Here is a 20868-nt window from a genome sequence, read left to right on the forward strand (position 1 = left end):
AGCTAATAACTTTATGACTATTTTAGCATTTTCGTTTCCTTATGTTCAATCAATTTCTTCTATTTTTTTTTTCTTAGGCTACCTAAAAAGATCTTATCTTATTTTTAGGTTTTATTTTAACGATCTCTATAATAATAACAGTCTGAGTAATCCTTGGAAAGGGGTTGTAATACAGTTCACATCTAAATTGTCTATACGTTTTACATTGGGTGATCTCCAATAAAAGTGTAGTATAAATTATTATTATTATTATTATTATTTACATTTATCCAACAAACAAACACAATAAAACAAATCAACAAAAAAATTATGAAAACAGTAATCATCATTATTATTTTTAATATTACCATTATCATAATTACTATCATTATTAATATTATTATCATCATCATCATAGGAAGGTTACAGATGCAGTAAAGAGGATTTTTTTTTTTTTTTATCTTCCCCTGCGCTGAGTGACGCGTGTATTACGTCACGATGTCGGAAGTGAATCTGAACAAGTCGAAGGCGCTGAAACCAGAAGATAAAATTAAAACATGATCAGGAAGCCGACGATCCAAAGAGAGAAACTGCGGTTTTCTATTTCATAAAGAGACAGGTATTTGGTCGCTGTTATTGTTCAAGTTTAGTAGAGTGGCCCAGCTGACATGACTAACAAAGCAACAAAAGGCACTAGTCACAAGAAGCGCTCTCAATACATATAAATCTCTTTTATGTAACAGATGTAATATGTAACTTAAGTCCTGTCTTTGTGTAGCATGGTTTTGTACTTCAGTATTGTCATGTCTTGCCTTTTCTGTTACTCATTTAGCTGTCTGCTCACTATTATGCTGCTGTCTTTGTTTTTAAAACCTCTGATCTATTAGAAGAGGATTTACTCATTTTGGGGTGCTTTTGCTGTGCAGGCACTGCGAGTGTTGTTTGCTTATAATGAACATAATTCCATAATGCTAAATATTCTTGGTTGGTAGTGGTTGCCATGTAAAGGAAATGATGGCACAGTGTTTCAGAGGAGGAGATGAGCTGCTTATTTATGTAGAGATGATGAGTACATTTAAAAAGCCATTGTGAAGTTCACACAGACTCTCAATGCAAGCGAATATATAAATGTATAAATGTACACACACATATATATATATATATATACCATATATATATATATATATATATATATATATATATATATATATAATAAATAAATAAATAAATAAATAAATAAATAATAAATTGTCAAATATATATATATATATATATATATATATATATATATATATATATATATCTATATATATATATGCATTATATTGATGGATGGATTGTGAAGTCTGCTTAGTTATGAATATGTATATTTTGTCTATGTATATTTGAATCAATTTTTTAATCTTAAATGATGTAGCATGTAGACATGGCTCTTCTCCTTTGATGTTATGCAAATGAACATAGATCATGTTTGTGTGTTCAGAATGCATGGTGTCTCACTAGGTGGGAGTCTTGATTCATTTTGATTTCAGTGTGTTCAGTTAACGTTCACATATTATGACTCAATATTAATGCAAACCACTCTGTTACAACACCCTCATCTTCTCTCTCTCTCTCTCTCTCTCTCTCTCTCTCTCTCTCTCTCTCTCTCTCTTTGCAACAAGTATGTTCTTCAGGTGATAATTCAAAAAAAAAAAAAAAACATATTTTCCACAACATACATTTTTTCACATTTTGTCTTCTACAAAAGAAAGTCATACCAGTTTAGAGCATGAGGTTGAAATGAATAAATGATCACAGGAAAAAATAAATAAATAATAATAATAATTTCTGAACATTCAATTTAGGTTGTTTTTATATGCTGCCACAGTCAAGATTATTTTCTGTGGTAATTGAAAGTGTGTTACAGATGTATCCTTTCTGCTGTAGAACACAAAGTCAGATATTTTGAAAGCCATTCATGAAATCCATTGGCTTTTATGTATGGTAAAAATTCCACGTTTTCTTCCACAACACAACAGCTCGACAACATAATACTGAATAAGCGGTGACAGAATTGCAATTTTTGGACTTAAATTTAGCTTGTGTATATATGGCAGTCAAGCTTCTTCTTTAGTCTTCTTTAGAAGTTTATTTCTTCTCTCAAGCTTCCATTTTGAACTCAAAACAAATTAAAAACTCATAGCAAACTTTTTATTTATTTATTTATTTTTTATTTGCATATATCAATGAACCAGCCAACTTGTACTTACTGTGCCACCTGCAAAGCTTATTCAAATTATGAGTCACATGGGTGTAGCTTTTTGTTTTAGTGCACTGGCAGGCTGAAAGTCCACATTGAGTATGTTGCTTTTGAAACACATACTATACCCCACATTTTATGAATATAAACTTACATTAGTGGCTGACTTTTGGACCTCACTGATCCGTAATAAAACTGTTGACCATCCTATCTCTTAGTGAGTAGATAATCTAATAAACATTTATCTCACACAAAGAGTAACACTATCCTTTCAGGAGGGTGTGTTTCATGAATAGCCCCATGGAAAGTGGCCAGTGACGGCAGGGTTTAAACCAGACAGCGCAGAGATCCACAACTTGAAGAGTTTTCCCTGGCTGTGGTTTGTTTTAGGTCATTAGTAAAAGGACAAACTACAAAAATGGCTGTTATTGAGCAAATGCAAAACAGACACTCAGACTACCGTAATGGTGAGTGTTGTGTGTTCCTTGTTCTTTGTGTTTCTCTTTTTCTGGTTGCAGATTAAGGGGTCTTTTATTACACCCAAAGCTGTGTGAGTGTGATATTTAAAGCAGCTTTGTAATTCGGTGTCCTGTGGCCCAGAATGAGGCTGTGGCTAATGATGTCTGTAAATTGAGATTTAGCTTAGCTTCTGATGGCTTTATTAATAACTCGGCCTGTCAGTTTTCATTTTAATGGAATTAATGACATGTTTTTTTAAAACAAATCAATCTCAGCTAATTACTTATATCAACATTTGCCAAAAATCACACAAATGAAGCCAATGTTGGACATCACATAATTGTGGATGGACAAATAATACCCCTTTCACACCGACAGCAATTTTTGTGCATCACAGTAACAAAACCCCAAAATGAAGACTTATAATTCACTCACCATCATGCTGTTCTGAACCCGTATTACTTTATTTATTTATTTATTTATTTATTTGTAATTGGATACATTTGCCATGCCATATTGTTTCTGCTTAGACATACAGTAAAAAAAAAAAAAAAAAAATACTACACTCTGCTATTCACACTTGGGTATCGTTCTTCACAACAACCAACTATCTTTCTCAATCTCTTTACGTAACCAAGATCATCTCACTGACCACAAACTTATATTTATGATTCATTTGTGCATAGCATGTATTAATGTCATTGCATTGTTGGAGCACAGTTAACTACACTTGCGGTTACTCTTCATTGCCACCTGCGTGAAGGCTTTTTAAGCCTTTTTCTAATGTTTCTATAGATGTGATTATTAATGTTTTTGTTGAATATTTTGCATTTAGGTGGTGAGGGGGAAATGACCAAAGAGGATGTGCTGAGGGAGTCTTCAGAGGGAGACTCTGTTCTGGGACGGTACAGCATTATTTCCCGTAACTCTGAGAGACCTGTGATCCATCAGGTGGCATCAGCGCCCATGCCTTCAGACTGCGGTGAGTGTGTGGGTTTGTACACGTGCAGCACTCATCGAGTTTCACATGAAATGTCGTTTCGCTTTCAGTTTGACGTTAAGCCCCTGTGAAAATGTTCTCGTGCAAGCTTTTAAGTAGGTCACACCAAAAATGTTGACACTCTGGTTGTTTATCTCATCAAATTCTGTCTGCGGCTGTACAGCGATGGAATTTATTTTTTTTCCCGTTCAGGAGGCTGCCTGGCCAATAAACAAATAACTTATTTAGCTGTTTTCTGAAGTGTAGCTTTATTTATGAAGTAAAGTTTAGACTCTAAATTGTGGACTTTGCTTAAGCTGCTGTAAAAGTGAAGTATTGACATGGTCACAGAAATTCGTTTCCAATTTTCTGCCTGTCAGCACTGATACATCATTCCCTCTCTGTACTCGCTTCTCATTCACTCTCATACTTCACTTTAATTCACTTCAAACTGAGCTGTTTAACTGAATGTGAGTGATCGGGCTCTGGCATGCTCAGCATGGATAAATCAAAATGAATAGGTTTTTAAATAATAATTTCTATTGACTTATGTAGATTTTTTTGTTTCTAAGTTTCATTTAAAGATCTTATAGATTTGACGGTTCTGTTTTGCAGAGTTCTCTTTCTTTGACCCAAATGATCCTCTGTGTCGGGAGGTTCTGCTGGATCCGCAGACCACTGTTCCCGAGCTCTTCGCTGTTCTCAGACAGTGGGTTCCCCAAGTACAGCGGAATATTAGTGTCATTGGCAACGAGGTCAGAGTTATTCCGAGTCTCAATCTCATGGTTTTTAAAGATGACATGCAGTGAAATGTAATAATGTATATTTGAATGAAAAATAATACATTTACTTTCTAAACAATGTTTTTTATAATTTTTTTGTGTTGTTTTTTATCAGCTGGCATACTATTAAAAGGATGACCAAAATCCCATGAAAAAAATAAAAAAAATAATAATAAATAAATAAAATTGTTACTTAAAATAAAATAAGCATTATTTGAAACACGTAAACAAACAAACAAACTTTAATTCAATTCAATTCAAGTTTATTTGTATAGCGCTTTTTACGAAACAAATCATTGCAAAGCAACTTTACAGAAAACTAAGTTTCTACAATATTTAGTAGAAGCTTATCAGTGATGACTGTCAGTTTATGTGCATATGGCAGAAATGTTTGGAAAAATCAATTAAAGACGTAAACAGACAATTAACACTTAACAGCAATTATGGAATCAAACTTAGAGCAAACTTATAGCAAAACTTGAACCAATTTAATTTCAGATAGTGGTGAGGGAGGCTTTTTACTTCTTAATTGGATTAATACTGTTTTTTGTTTTTTTTCTTCAGTAAATACACTGTCATTAAAATGTATTTATTTTAAAAATACATAAAGAATAAGTAAGTAAAATAAAATCCCATAATCATTTAATACATCTTTTCAGTAGCAATAAACTGTTTTATATGATTAGTATACATTTTTTAAATACAATTGTTTTATTATAAATGTGCTGATTATCTATAAGGTGGGCACCCAGCTTAAATTATTTCCACCATCTATCCATTTCATGTCAACTAATGGAGAAGTCAACTGGTTATTTATATTATTGTGACATTTTTGCACCAACGAAAGAGGGCACTTTATACACCAAATACCATACATGTTCCTAAGTATTTGAAAACTGTTGATTATGACCTGTACTATATTGAAAATCACACCTTTGGGAGAGAAAAAAAAAAAAAACTATAAAATATATTTGGTAATTTTAATAATTCTAATTTGCTGTAAAAACAAAATGTCATAGAAAAAAATAAATAAATAAAAATAAAAATAAAACAATTATGCATTATCATATTGAGAATCAGCCAAGTTTTCAAGAGCATAATGTAATGTGCTTGTTTGGAAAAGTGCTGCAGTAAGGTTTTGGGACATCTAGTGGTTTAAAAGAAAATTAAATCAGATGCACCTATTCTACCTTTGGCCCTTTAGCCTAATTGTATCCTACTCTAAAAAGTGTAAAAAATCATAGCACATACAAACTGAATCAAATATTTTATTTTATTTTTTTCTATAGATTTCAATAGGTCTTTTTTTTTTTTAATTTGCCTGTATCCAAAAGTGGTAGCAGCTTCATAGGTTTTGAACAGAACTGAAGGATTTGGGTTGAGGTAACACTCAGAACACCCTGGCAACCCTTTAGCAATGTTAATTAACACAAGAACCATTCACAATTTCTTCAGAAGATGTAAAAATTGAATATTTAATTTTCTTGAAAAATTTTCAGGAATGTAATTACATTTTGATGAAAAATTGTAAAAACAAACGTTTCTTTTTCTTCAGAAAAAAACATGCACTGATGAATTGTGTGTAACAAGGCCAGGGACATGGTCAATTGTAATTTCATGTTTTCTCGCAGCTGTCATAAAACATACCCACACACTCCCCTACCCGGAGTGCCAGGCTCTGTTGACTGAAATATTATCTTTGCAAACAGTGTCTCTGTCAGCATGAAATCTTTAGCTGGATGTCCTTGATGTATGTATTCAAGTGAGTTTGTCTTTGTTCTGTAGATTCTGAAAAGAGGCTGCGGTGTCAATGACAGAGATGGTCTTACTGACATGACTTTATTGCACTACTGCTGCAAGGCAGGGGCTCCAGGAATAGGTGAGCATGTATTTAATTGAAGAAAATTAACATTTCTTTGTGATCGTTTACTTTAGTAGAAATCTCAAGGACAGATCACTGCTCCAGCACAGCACAAGAACTGATATGACAGTCACATCTGATTGCAGGTGACGCTGAGAGTGCTGCCAGTTTCGCCCGTCAGCTGTTGTCTCTGGGAGCCGAGCCATCCTTGCGCAGCCGTTGGACGAACATGAACGCTCTCCACTACGCCGCATATTTCGACGTCCCTCCTCTCATCCGCGTGGTTCTGCAGGCGTCACAGCCAGGAGGTGAGTAGAGATAATGGAATGACAGTGGGAATCAAAATTGCAGTTTGAATCTCATGGCAAACTTAAGTGATAGCGTGATGATGTCTGTATGTGGTCTGTTGGGTTTCAGAGGTGGATGCGACCTGCAGTGATTTTGACTTTGGCACTGCGCTGCACATCGCCGCCTCGAACCTGTGTACCTCTGCAGTGAAGTGTCTGCTGGAGCTGGGAGCCAACCCCGCTTTTAGGGTTTGTGATTTTCTTTATGGCTACTAACAAAGCAAATTGGAACCCAGGTTTCTTTGTTAGTTGTTTAAGTATCTGTTGTAAACCTGCTTTCTCATGTTGGAGCTGTGACACTGGTTTACTATGCATAAGAGCGATGTCTGCAACAAAACTCCAGTAGACCAGTTTCGAAGATTAGGAGAAAAAGAGGAAATAATAAAATATTTAAAAATGGTTATGCATTAAAAATGGTTAAACATTAAATAAAAACATTAAATAAATATAATAAGAAATATTATTATTAACATAATTAATAATAATAATAATAATAATAATTATAATAATTATAAAATTATTATAATAATTATTAACAATATGCATGTAAGTGTAAGGAAGTACAATTTTTAGAATAGTATAAATTATTATAAAAAAAAAATATAATTAAAAAAAACAGATTATGTTTTGAATACTACTACTAATAATAATAATAAAGCAACAAGAATAATAAATATAATAATACTAATAATAAAGTTAAATTTAACTTTTGAAATTACTGATTTTATATTAATAATAAAATATATATTTTATTATACATTTATTATAATTATTATTATTGTTATTGTTATTGTTATTGTTATTTATATTAATGGTTTTATGTAAATATAAGGAAGTACAATTTTATAAAAACTGATTATGTTTTGAATACTACTACTACTACTACTACTACTACTAAAATAATAATAAAAGCAACAACAACTAATAAGATGATAATAATAATAATAATAATAATAATAATAATAAAGTATTTTGAAATGACTGATTTTATATTAAGAATAAAATATATATATATATTTGATTATACATTTATTATTATTATTATTATTATTATTATTATTATTATTATTATTATTATTGATATTAATGGCTTTATGTAAGTGTAATGAAGTACAATTTTATAAAAACTGATTATGTTTTGAATACTACTAAATGACTGATTTTATATTACTAATAAAATATGTATTTGAATAAATAATTATCATCATTATCATTAAATATTATCATCATCTTTTTTTACACGTTTTTAAAATATCAACACAGTGTAGGAAATAGATTTTTTTTTAATAATAAAAATGTTAATAGTATGTGTCTTTTCAGAAATGTTAATAGTAATTGTCCGAAATTTTTTAAAAAATAAAACTATTACATAATAATAATATAAAAATATATATATTTTTTTTATTTAAAAATAAAATAAATAAAAATGTTTATCTACAGTGGGATTAAAAATGTCTACATTGTTCTTTTAAATGGATGGTTGTGTAGATAGTTTGATAGATAAATGGATATATTAAGTGAGCACACAGGGTCAGGCTGACGCACACGCTCACACATTCACAGCCAGCTTTATTATTTTCCTTTCAGTCTGTCTCATCAGCACAGCGGTAAATTAGCCATGCTCATTTCTCTCCCTGAACTCATTTTACACTCACCGCCAGGAGTCATTCTCCTCACAAACAGCAGATGTCACTGAATTATTGATATTATTTAAACTTTTGTGAAATGCATGCATCAGCACATCAGCACCCCTTATAATAGCACAATACACAGAGATTTTTTTTCATCATAAAAAGTTTATAACAGCTCTGCTCCCATAACAGAACATAAAATATAAAAAGCCGTCATGATTCTCGACCCTTCCGTCAGTTTTTTTCTTCTCTGTTGTGAGGCAGCCAGAGTTTTCCATCCTTCATTTTTTACCCCGTGTTATCTCTGCCAGTAGTGCAGCTTGTTTGTTGCCAGTGTTTTTCTCTGGGCATCTGTCCATTGCTCGTCTGTCAGGAGATGTTTTTTTTTAGCTCGGTTTTTGTTTCTCAACTGACACTCTAATAGAGATATCGTCAGTGCGGGGAAACAAACATCAAATCATCTGATAACGTCGTAACAACAGGCTTGGCAGACTTTCGTGTGTGTGGAGAACGTTCTGGAGCAGCTGAGGTTTAGCCATAAAAATATGCCTTGTTGCCAAGCAACAACACTTACAATAGGAAACAAAGGTAGAATATGTGGGAAAGGAATTTGGAGAATAGCAAACTATAGTTGCTTACCATCACCTGATTACACTTGTTTTGCTAAACATTGGCCAAAAACTTTTTGCACTGCACAGTGATCCTTTTGACTATTTCAAATAGATTGTTCAACTTCATTCATTGTCTCTTATGATATTATTTCATACGCCTGCCAGTAGAGTTATATGACCATCTCAGTGAGTCATCCTTCATCTGACAGACATGGAGCTCTACATCATTATGATGCTGAAATGGAGTAGCTGATCTTTCTGCAGACACTTTTGCTAACCACTAGGGTGCAGTCTTGCGCAGTGGAAATGAGGTACACTAAGTAAATTAAGGCAAACAATTTCCCAGTATCAGCTTCAGTTTCAGAAAATATAATTTTGTTGTTTGCTCTTTGATACCAGAGGAGCATAATCAAATATCACCTTAATTGTGGAAATTCCTGCATTACGTAAGCAGTGATTGAGGCAATGAGCCATTTCACACTAATTATGTTCAAAAAAAAAAAAAAAAAAAAAAAAAGACAATACTGTGGCTGTATTTTCCAGCTTGCTGTGGTCATGCCAACACTGAGCTTCATGAACTTTATCTTCTGAGCATCGTTTCATTATTAGCAAGCCCCTCAGGCCTCCTCAACAGAAGATGCTTTCATTTGGTGACACAAAATGATGATTCAGCACTCTGTGTGTGTTTGTTCATGTGTGCGGTTATACTTTGCATGTCTGTTTGAATTTATGCATGATTTAGTGAAGAAGACGAGCAATGCATATAAACCTCTGATTATTGTATAAATTACCATATTTTAAGGACATAGCAATCGACATTTCTGCAAAGGAGTTTTCCAAACTGCCTACATGCTGAGTACCGGTGTTATGCTAACAAACTCCTGTCACGATGATGGTGATAAACATTTATTCAGCATCGTTTTGGATGCAGTTCAAAGTTAACTTTAGCTGACAGGGATATAACCTAAGCACAGGTTAGAAGGGAGCTACTTGTCAGGACATTCAGACCAACAGTCAGCATATCTCCCATCAGTGTGCACCCACATCATCCATCTCTTGGATATTTTTTTGGACTGACGAACAAAGTCGCAACCTTTTAGGTTTTCTATGATTCAGCTAAAAAAAAAAAAAAAAGATCAAAGTCAAGGTTCGGGGAGTGTGTGTGTGTGTGTGTGTGTGTGTTTGTGTGTGTGCCTGTCTGTGTGTGTGTGTGTGTGTGTGTGTGTTTGTGACTGCACAAACACAATTTGCTGCCTTGCTGTCTACTGCCTTAATAGGTAGCATACTAAGTGAGACAGAGGCTTTAAGCCCAAATTATACTTTAGTTTTGATGCAAATGTTGGTGTATTAGTACACTGCCAAAAAAATAAAAAAAATTGCAGGACTGATATTTAATTAAATGCTAGTGAATTTCACAAATAATTACAAAGAAATGAGAAGTAACACATTGAAATAAATGTGAAAAATTTAAGTGGAAAGACTAAAATAGTATTTTCGGTAACACTTTAGTATAAGGTTCCATTAGTTAATGTTAATTAATGTATTAATCAACATGAACAAACAATGAACAATGCATTTATTACTGTATTTATTAATCTTTGTTAATGTTAGTTAATAAAAATACAGTTATTCATTGTTAATTCATGCTAATTCACAGTGCATTAACTAATGTTAACAAGCACAACTTTTGCTTTGAATAATGCATTAGTAAATGTTGAAATTAACATTAACTAAGATTAATAAATGCTGTAGAAGGATGGTTCTTGCTTGGTTCATGTTAACTAAAGTAGTTAACTAACATTAACTTATGGAACCTTATTCTAAAGTGTTACCGTATTTTCTTGTAAAATGTACTCAAATAACCTGTTTTGATTTGATTATTTAATTTAATTTAATTTGATTTAATTTGAATTTGCTAAATACTAGTTCTGCCCTCGACTAAAGATTTTTCTGATCGACTAATAGTCGTTCATTTTAAACTATTAGTCGACTTATCATACTTTTATATTAATAAACCATGTAATCTGTAATAATGAGCCTGTAATTGCATGTAGCCTATCAGCGCTCAAGCACACACATAAGGCTTGCCACAACGCACCAGCAGAAGTAATGCTTATGAATATGTCAGGAAAAAAAACAGCAGGAACACTGCCCTAACATTATAATAATTCATTGATATGTATTTTCGGCTGCACTGAAGTTGACGAGACTGACTCATCATCTCCACAGTGGACGTGCAGGTTTCATACAGATTACGTTATCTGAAAATATTTGTTTTCTATTTGAATTGGTTCATTTAAAATTAGACATTTTCTATGGATACATTTTTCATATCTGTGAGGCAAACACAGAGATTCGGTTAATTTTTTATTTTATTTTATATATGCATTACCGGTCAAAATTTTGGGATCATAACGATTTTTTATGTTTTTTTTTTTTTTTTTTTTTTTTTACTGTAGTTTCTTATTCTCATCAAGAAAAAAAAAGTAATATTGTGAAATATTATGACATAAAATAACATTTTTCTATTTTAATATACATTAAAATCACATCTGCCTTTGCACTTTGTTATACTTTTTTTTTCTATTATCTTTTGCTCGCATATCTCCAACATGACTTTTTGAGCAAGGTGTCAGGGCAGTCAAAAGCCAATTAACTTGGAAAAATGGAAAATAAGTAACAATTGTGATTCCTTATCTTATTCTTTAAGAAAATAATGTTTATTCTTGTATTTTTGTTTAATTCTTTATAAAATAAGGGATAGAATAAGGCACATTCCAAATATTTGTACTAAACCACAAATTAACAACAATTCCAAAAATAAAGTCAAAAAAAATCCGAAATAAAAATAATTGTTTTGCTTAACCTATTTATGTACAACTATTCTAAAAAGAATGTCATACAAAAAATGTCATCAGCCTGAGTAAATTGTACCATCATAGAATTGTGACGTGTAATTGAGGAGGTGAAAACACTGTGAAATTACAACTGGCATTACATTTGAAAGCATAACAAGGTCTATGAAGCGTCAGCCAATCAAGCATTTTTTTTTTCTTAAAGTTTTGAACTAAAATATTATTGCAACTTTAGCCTTTGGATGAATGAAAATGCAATTTTTTTTCAATTAAAGAAAACTTAGAGATTGTGGACCGCTTGCTTGGATTTGTACTTCAATAATGACGTCCAAGTTTAAGAATAGCCTACGCTAGAAGGATTTTATTTTATTTATTTTATTTATTTTTTTATTTTTTGTAATGCATTTTTCCCTTCTCTGTTTAACAGCATTAACTAACAATAAAAGACGTCTTCCCTCAAGTAGAGTAATTGTTTTCCTGCCGTGCTGGATGTTGGGCTCATGATAATTAAATTGTTTGCATTCGCCCAAACTGATTTTGTAAATTAAAAAGCGGACGGTGATGGGTGCAGTCTGCCTGGTCTTAAAGCCTTCTCCCACACCTACAAATAAAACCATGATTTGCGCAAAAAGAACGATTAGTTATCAATTGAGAATTTGTTACTGATATGATCTAGTGAACATAATAATATGGGCTGCGAGAAAATAATATATAAAAAGAGTGAGTGCAGGCAGTCAAAGTACAGCATAGTTCAAACCAGTGGCACGACAACCGCGGCCCAAAAACACACTTTCCCAAAAAAAAAACTGGCCATATCTGGGATATTTTGGCTTCACTTTACTACAGTGAAAGGAAGTGGAGATGCGTTGTCCATTTTTTTTTTCTTCTTTTTGGGAAAAAAAACAGGCAGTCAACACAAGAAGTTTTCATCTTTGTCAAGTGTTTGTGCTATTTCTGTCCAAAAATTATGAATGATAAAAATCCCGTTGAGGGTATTTCTTAAAGGGTTACTCCACCCCAAAATGAAAATTTTGGCATTAATCACTTACCCCCATGTCGTTCCAAACCCGTAAAAGCTTTGTTCGTCTTCGGAACACAATTTGAGATATTTTGGATGAAACCGAGAGGCTTGTGAATGTCCCATTAACTGCCAAGTAAATTACACTGTCAAGTAGGGATGCAACGATTCACTCAACTCACGATTCGATTTGATTCATGATTTTGATTTCACGATTCGGTTCGATTCATGTTTTTTTTTTTTTTTTTATGAGATTTAAGACAAATTATTAATTAAATGTGTCCTTCTATTATTGCTTGGACAAAATGGTGCACATTTCTTTGTGAGACTAAAATATATCACTATAATAATATTCCTCTTTTGTTGGTTTTGATTGCTTCTGTTGTCCTCATTTGTAAGTTGCTTTTGATAAAAGTGTCTGCTAAATGACAACATTTAAATATAATGTAAATGTAAATAAAAAAAAAAAATTATACTTGCAATTTTAAAACAAGCCCCAAATCAAATAAATAAGTAACACAAATAAAATAAATCTTATCATATAAACAAAATAAGGCTTTATCTGTGCTCTTTCCATTTAAAATGATAGGCAACCACTGCATTTTAATCATTATCCAAAAAAAGATGCTGCATACATGCAACATGAACATGAATTCTGATGATGCTTTTCAAACTTTTCTGTACCTTAACAGTGTCATTTACTTGGGACAGTCACAAGCCTCCCGGTTTTCATCTAAAATATGTTAAATTGTCTTCTGAAAAATAATGAAGCTTTTACGGGTTTGGAACGACATGGGGGTAAGTGATTAATGACAAAATTTTCATTTTGGAGTGGAGTATCCCTTTAACCCTCTCATACAAGCACTCATTGTTGTGGTCTCCAGTAGTTTGCTGTTGCTGTTGTCTCATCTCCTTCTCCCATCTCTGTTTCTCCACACTGGGGAGTTTAACGTTAGCATGTTGCTAAGCTAACAAGCCAATTTTTGACTCTTTGTCTGCCATGTTTTTTTTATTTCTTCAAAAAATTTGGCATAATACATTCTGTGATTTCCTTACTCCATATATCAGATGCCTCTTCATAATTTGGCCAAAACAACTTTATTTGACCTCTGATTGAAGTTCATCCATGAGGCCTTAAAATACTGTCTAGGTAGGTCACTTACTAGATTTTGGAACAGAGCTATTGTCTCGCGCTGTGGTAGTAAAAGACTTGGTTGATGTATAGAGCTGCATGAGGCACATCATCACCCAGCGGTGTTGTTTATCTATGATCCCATTACAAATTGAGAGCCCTTAGTTTCCAGTTGTCTGGAGCTCTACATTTATGTGTCTGAAGATGGAAAGCAACTCCAACACAGTACCCTGCTGTCTAAGAAATGTGTGGTACATCAAACCCTTTATGCGAAAAGAGGCTCTCAAAATGGATGTCCCAAACATGGACTCCCTCATCCACATATTAATGAGCACAGGGTATGAGGCTGGTGAGATGGGCAAGCACATTAAGCCTAAAGCCCGCAGAGAGCCAATGGGCCGAGGAAAAGCGAAACACAGTTACTGCTCACATTCGCCAGCCAAGCCATGTCAAGGACGACATTTGTTTTGGCCATCTTCCTTGTATCTCTCCACCTCCCACAACACAACAACACATAATACAAAAAGACACAAAAAGCACAATAATCACACAACTCACTCAGTAATACATTTAATAAATTTCAGAAATGGCATTGAGCCGTGCTGCAGTAGAGGTATTGAGCTTTTTGGCCGGAGGGGGCTGATGAGACATACTGTTAAACATTTTCATCTTGTGTGCAAGTTCTTGCCATGTCTCTGCATTCAGTGATTCAGTTTAGCTTGCACCAGCATTTTCTGTATTTTCTGGAAATGAAGTTGCACTGGGTCAAAATCGCATTGAGAAAAATAAATAAATAAATAAATCAGTTGAGTGAGTCGCATCATGTAAGTTACATTGTGTTACTACACTAAGAATTAATGTAACAAAAAAATAAAAATCTTATATATATATATATATATATACAAACAGAAATTATAGTGGCATTCAATATAATTATTATAAATGCCAATCCTAAAGTATTTAAAGTGAAACTGGAATTAAGGGTATGTGGGAAATGTGCCATAGAAATAAACTTGGGCTCATGTAACCTCTTTCATTCGGCACAAATCCAAATGTGTGCACTTTGCGCATGTTTTGTGGGCATAAGTTATAATTGCATTATATAAGCTGCTTTGGAATATGTGGCAGCACATTTCAGATGAGGTAACACTTATTTTTAATAACATGACAGCTGAGCTGTTTAAAAAAAAAATAGTGTAGCATTTCCAATAAAGAATCTGTTTTCTTTAACAGGTAGCAGTTTAGCATGACTAAATGCTGCATTCAAATGATCTTTTTATAAAAATAAAAAAAAAAATTTGATTGTTGAATTTGTTTAGCAATATCTGCTACACCATGCCACCCTCAAAATAAAATAATCCCTGTATTGCTTTTAATAATAACTAAATTTAGAGGTAGATACTCGTGATAATATTTTTTTTTTCCCTAGTCAGGTAATATAATTATAATTTCTAGTTTTATTTATTGTGATTTCATGTATTTGAGTTTGAGGCAGCCATCCTAACTGAGATCCTAATTAAAATCGTCATGAAAAAATCAGCTGCATGATTAAAAATAATAATAATAATAATAATAATAATAATAATAATAATAATAAAATCTCATTAAATAGCTTCAATTTAGTTAGACACGTTATGTTAGTCACTGGTAGTGATTCCAAATACTTTTTTTTTTTAAAGATTTGTGTGACTGCAGCTTAACTACTTATATACATTATAAGTAGCTTGTTAGCTGGAGATTCCCTAAAGCTGACTCGTGGTATATACAGACAGGTGATAAAAAAAGGAAGATCCATCTTGGAAATCAATACAGAGATGTTTTGAGAGATCTCCCTCATTTTATGAGGATTCTGTGATGCCATGTGGTGGCCCAACACCTTACTTAGACATTTTATGTTGGTTTTTCCTTTGACCTGTTGCTATTTCATTTAGGATGTTTTATGTAATTTATGTGTGTTTTTAAACATGTTTTCATTGAACCTTATCTTTTTAGAATGATAAGGGCCAGTGTCCGGCTGATGTTGTTCCAGAGCCTCTAGACATGCCTCTTGAAATAGCTGATGCCGCGGTCCAGGCTAAAGAGTTGCGCACACTGCTACAGGAGGTCCTCCCCAGACCCGATGCTCTTCTCCCGCTCCTGCCTGCTCGACCTCCAGGTCTCCTCTCAGATAAAGCTCGTGCCCAGCTTTCAAGTATGGGACTTCACATTGGAGACAAAGTTATCATTGCAGGTCAAAAGGTACTGCATGATTCTTAATTTGTTTTACCATGTAATGAGCAAACATATTTTATTTATATTTGATTGCAGATACAGTGGCTTCAAAAAGTATTTGGACATAGAAGTCACTCTCAATTCAAATTGAATTTCTCTTAATTTATGTATTTATTTGGCATTCACTACAAAATATCAAACCTTATCTTCACTTTCTTAAACCACTCTTTAAATATTTTTTTTCTCCAGCTGATGTCAAGGTCATTTTTTTGAATTGAAAACTTATGAAATCCCACAGTTCACACAGATGTCCTTGGAGGATAACCACTGGTGTAGTTAATTATATGGACAATAATAATAATAATAATAATAATATAATATATACAGTAATAATAATATTGCATTTGTGCAATACACAATAATAATATTAACATTATTTTAATGCACAGTTCAGTATAACAATAAGTTTATTAAGCGTAAGCATTTTCCACAGAGGTTGATTGTTTTTTTGTTTATTTATTTATTTATAAGTATATAATCTGTGGGGTGTAACGGTTCACAATACAACACAGTGGTGTCAAGGTTCTGCACGTTTTCGATATGGGGGTGGGGGGTAGGGGTGATTGCTTACGTTGCAATGTTGGAAAGAAATATTTAGGTTTTAAACCATGAAGGCGATCACATATCACATAAGCAACGTGCAAACTTTGCACAAGAGTTATGCTGGCGCACGTCTTAATCTCAGTCAATTCACTGTGCAGAAAGAGAAAGTAAAAACGGAATGACGGAGCTTTCAGCATCTGACGCTGCATATTCTCTCAGAGACGATAAGAGACAAATTAAACACATGCTGATAACGGTATATTGCTATATCTGTTTTAATTTATTCCCTAAATACTCCTCTTGTGGTCCGTACATAGTGAAAAAAAAAATAAAAAAATCAAAGGAAAGGAAATGTATTTCGTGTTTCAGGTTGTTTTTGAAAGTCGGTGCTTGAAATAGGCTAAAGCTTTTTATTTAATGGATTTTTACTGATGACTGCAGTGTTAATATTTAAATTATAGACCTGTATGTGACCCTGGACCACAAAAACAGTCAAAAGTAGCACAGGTATGTTTGTAGCAATAGCCAACAATACATATAGATTTTTATTTTATGCCAAAAATCATTAGGATATTAAATAAAGATCATGATCCATGAAGATATTTTGTAAATTTCCTACCATAAATATATCATCTTGCTAAGAACTTCATTTGAACAACTTTAAAGGAGTTTTTCTCAATATTTTGATTTGTTTGCACCCTCAATAGTTGTATCCCAGCCAAATATTGTCCTATCCTAACAATAGGTCATCTATGGAAAGCTTATCAGATGATGTATGAATCTCAGGGTTTTTTTTTTTTATCGAACCTTATGACTGGTTTTATGGTCCAGGGTCACATATAATTCATTGTATACTACACATAATTGATGTTTTTGACAATATCTCTGGCTATTGTCGATACAAGATAATCATCTTTCGATGCAGCCCAGCAAGGGGAGGTTATCACGGGGCCTTTTGCAGTGCGTGACCGTCCGCTACACCACTGGGCAGACAGCACATTGCCTGTTACGTTGTTTGGGCTGCCTTGTTGAGCACAGTAGCACTGAGAACATTATATTTCACACATTCTTTAAGCTCTATTATTTTTTAAATGTAATAGGATTAGTCCAACGAATCGTTCGGTTTGTAATGCATACCAAACCGAAAGCCTTGTACCAAACATTTCAGTATGAATATGTGTGTCATTACAACCCTAATAATCTGTTATATTTTATTATATAATCCTTTTTTGTTGTGGCTTGCGTGTCTTAATATATCCGAGGGGCCACTTTGTGTGTGTGCACCAAATATCCCCACAGAGGTGATAAATCATGGAAACCATGAACATTTTGACATTGTGGAGCCATTTAATGTGTATACATTTTTTATGCATATATGTGTGTATTTCTAAAATATTTAAACATTTGTGCATTTATCATGTCTAAACGAAATGCGAACAGCAAGGTATGTGTATTGCTTTAAAAGCAGTGTTAGTTAGGTTAATGAAACCTAAATCATTTAAAGATACACATTGGCAGCAAATTTGTGCATAAAAAAAGTATATGTTTTATATGTGTGCTGGAAAAAATTGTACATTTGCTTCAAAAATCAAGGAAATGTGTGTGCTTGTTGTTCCTCGCATCAAATTTAAAGACGTGTTACAGATGCTAGAGTTAAAACATAACAGGTTTGCTGTGATTGATATTGATTGAAGCCGTTGAGGAATCAAATTTAATAGAAACAGATGCACCCCCACACAATGTTCCGCAAAATGAGTTGTCGGGGAAAAAAAATGACTTCATGCACTGCTTCTAGCTAAAAACTAAAATGTCACTGAACAGTTTCCTAAAGCTGCCACATTATCAAATCTGTCCTACATGCTGTATAACTGTTTGCAATTCACTACAGCTAAAAGGCAGCTGCATTGCAAGCTGTGGGCCGTTGTGACATCATCAGTAATTGACAGGGGCTCTCAAATCCATTTGCAGTGGGTAATGACAATAGTGGGTCAGAAAACTGAAAGAAGAGTAAAGAGACCAGAGGGCTTGCTCATCTGTATTGTCCTTGCAGAAATAATTCCTTTTACGTTTTTTATTTTTTTTTGGCTGACTCTCGCCCTCTCTTACCTACACACCAAATTATCCATTAATGAAATCCTCCTCCACATTGGGACTAAAGTGAGCAGAGTGCTTAGAATCTGCAGATTGGCTAATCAAAACCCCATTATCTTCAGAGATCCTTGGCGCCGCCGGCTTTCTTTGATCCCCATTTTACTTTTAACGTTATTTTTATCCAAGCTCATTTGCCTGTTTGTGAATGTCGGCACATAAGAAAACAAGGTCAGCTCTCCGGCGACCGGTCGAGCGGGTCTTAATACATGCCGCTGTGTGCGAATGTGCTTGTTTGTTTCTGGAATAAAGAAGTAATCACTTTTCATTGCCCTCCGGAGTACGGACCAAGATAAAGAGAGCATGAAACAGGTCTATTGAACATGTATTATCACCTCGGCAGCCCACACAGCCAGAAAACTATTTCTCACACTGTCCCCACAGAGCCTCCCCTCCGTTTGTTAAAGTGTTTCAGCTGGATGCTCCCGTGGTCCCGTGATTGAATGCATTAAGGAAAAGTGTAAATCTTAGTTTACTCTGCGACTCTCGCTTGTTTTGCAAGTCGGGACTCTGCGGTTCTGCGGAAGTACCGAGTTTGCTGGTGGTCTTTGGGCTGGAGTGGAGCTTCACCAACCAGTGGGCAAGAATGATGGATCGGTAGCTGGCGTTCAGTACTTCACCTGCCCCATTAAACATGGTAAGAGTATAAATGGAAACTTTTTTTTTTTTTTTCTAGATATGATAGTGATGTGCAAAGAGTATTGTTAAATAATTAGCTAACTAGTAAGTTACAAATGCAAAACAAAAAGAAGGAATCACAAATATACTAACTATATAAATCTAGATTACAACTAGATTAACTATTGAGCGTAATGTTTACTAACTAGTTAATCTGGAGCAAAACCAGCTATGTTTTTGACAAGTGTGTATAAATAATAATATTTAACTAGTAATGGGTAGTGTTTACTAAGTAGTAAACATTACCAAGTAGATAACTAAGTAGATAACCAGGTGAAACATGACAAAGCATCGAACAGTCTCTATTAAATTTTATTGTTTGTCTTAACCAGCCACAGCTGTGACAGTAAGAACAGCAACATTTGAGCATAACTAGTGATTTGTGAGTGTCCGTTTTTTACTAATTAACCATGTATGTGTTTGTTTGTTTGTTTATTCATTTATTTTTTTTATGTTGAATATTTAGCTAGCTTCAACCATGACAATCGTCACAGGGCAGCATTTTATCAGTCACACGCTTGATTTGGGATGCGTTTCCCAAAATAACTATGGTCGCAATTTCCATCATTACAAATGCAAGTTCAATAGAACTAACGACCATAGTTAGCTAGTTGGTTTTGGGAAACGCACCCCTGATGATATTTCGTCATATGTAACAATAGTTTTCTCACAATGTTACATTGCACCCTACCAGGCAAAATTTTCATTTGCATTTCAATTATGATATCGACACACATAATATTAATCTTCACATATGTAATGTATATAGTTGACTGTCTGTTCTCAACCAAATAATTTCTCTCTGTCCCTCTCCAGGAATCTTCGCCCCCCTTTCTAAAGTCAGCAAACTATCAGAACGCCGGAAAAGCAGTCCCCGCCAACCCACCGCTCCCGTTCCCCACCCAAGACGGATTGACTTGGCGCGGGTCACATCCAAGGTCAACACAGGTACATGACCCGGATGCTTAATGATCCCCTTTACAGCTCACAAACCCAATATCAGGAGGAACCCAGCGGCCACCACAGACTCAAAGCTAATTACCATCCCAGAGGACCTGCTTGATAAATAAACTTACACAAGTGTGAACTGTGATGGTGGTGATAAAGCAGTTGGCATTACCGCTTTATTCTGTCCCCTTTGGGGTTGTAGGGACTATAAAAAGCCATGTGAGCACTGAGGAATCATTGAGGGAGTTAATGTCACTTGTGTGCCATTACAGCGTTCACCCAAGGGGCCGTTTATACAGATGTGACACCCTCCATTGTGTGGAGGGAATCACGCTAACATGCATAAACTCTGCTTTTGTCACGTAATACAAATGAAAGAGGACA

The 20868-nt window shown here is 34.0% G+C and overlaps 1 protein-coding gene across 3 annotated transcripts in view; it reads left to right on the plus strand.

Moving 5' to 3' along the window:
• The first annotated feature begins 460 nt into the window (after window positions 1–460).
• LOC109099270 (CAP-Gly domain-containing linker protein 4-like) overlaps window positions 461–20868 on the plus strand; it is a 45194-nt gene continuing 24786 nt past the window's right edge. Inside the window, exons 1-9 of one of the 3 annotated variants that reach the window (XM_042742957.1) lie at window positions 461–598; window positions 3516–3662; window positions 4275–4414; window positions 6227–6320; window positions 6449–6610; window positions 6720–6838; window positions 15889–16134; window positions 19360–19495; window positions 20353–20484. In XM_042742957.1, the coding sequence (XP_042598891.1) occupies window positions 3530–3662; window positions 4275–4414; window positions 6227–6320; window positions 6449–6610; window positions 6720–6838; window positions 15889–16134; window positions 19360–19495; window positions 20353–20484 (1162 nt within the window). In that variant the 5' untranslated portion in view covers window positions 461–598; window positions 3516–3529. Of the gene's footprint in view, window positions 599–2216; window positions 2689–3515; window positions 3663–4274; window positions 4415–6226; window positions 6321–6448; window positions 6611–6719; window positions 6839–15888; window positions 16135–19359; window positions 19496–20352; window positions 20485–20868 lie in introns of those variants that run through there. The other 2 variants (XM_042742955.1, XM_042742956.1) reach the window with 2 other exon arrangements.

This window comes from Cyprinus carpio, chromosome B17 (genome assembly GCF_018340385.1).
Source record: "Cyprinus carpio isolate SPL01 chromosome B17, ASM1834038v1, whole genome shotgun sequence".
NCBI lineage: Eukaryota > Metazoa > Chordata > Actinopteri > Cypriniformes > Cyprinidae > Cyprinus > Cyprinus carpio.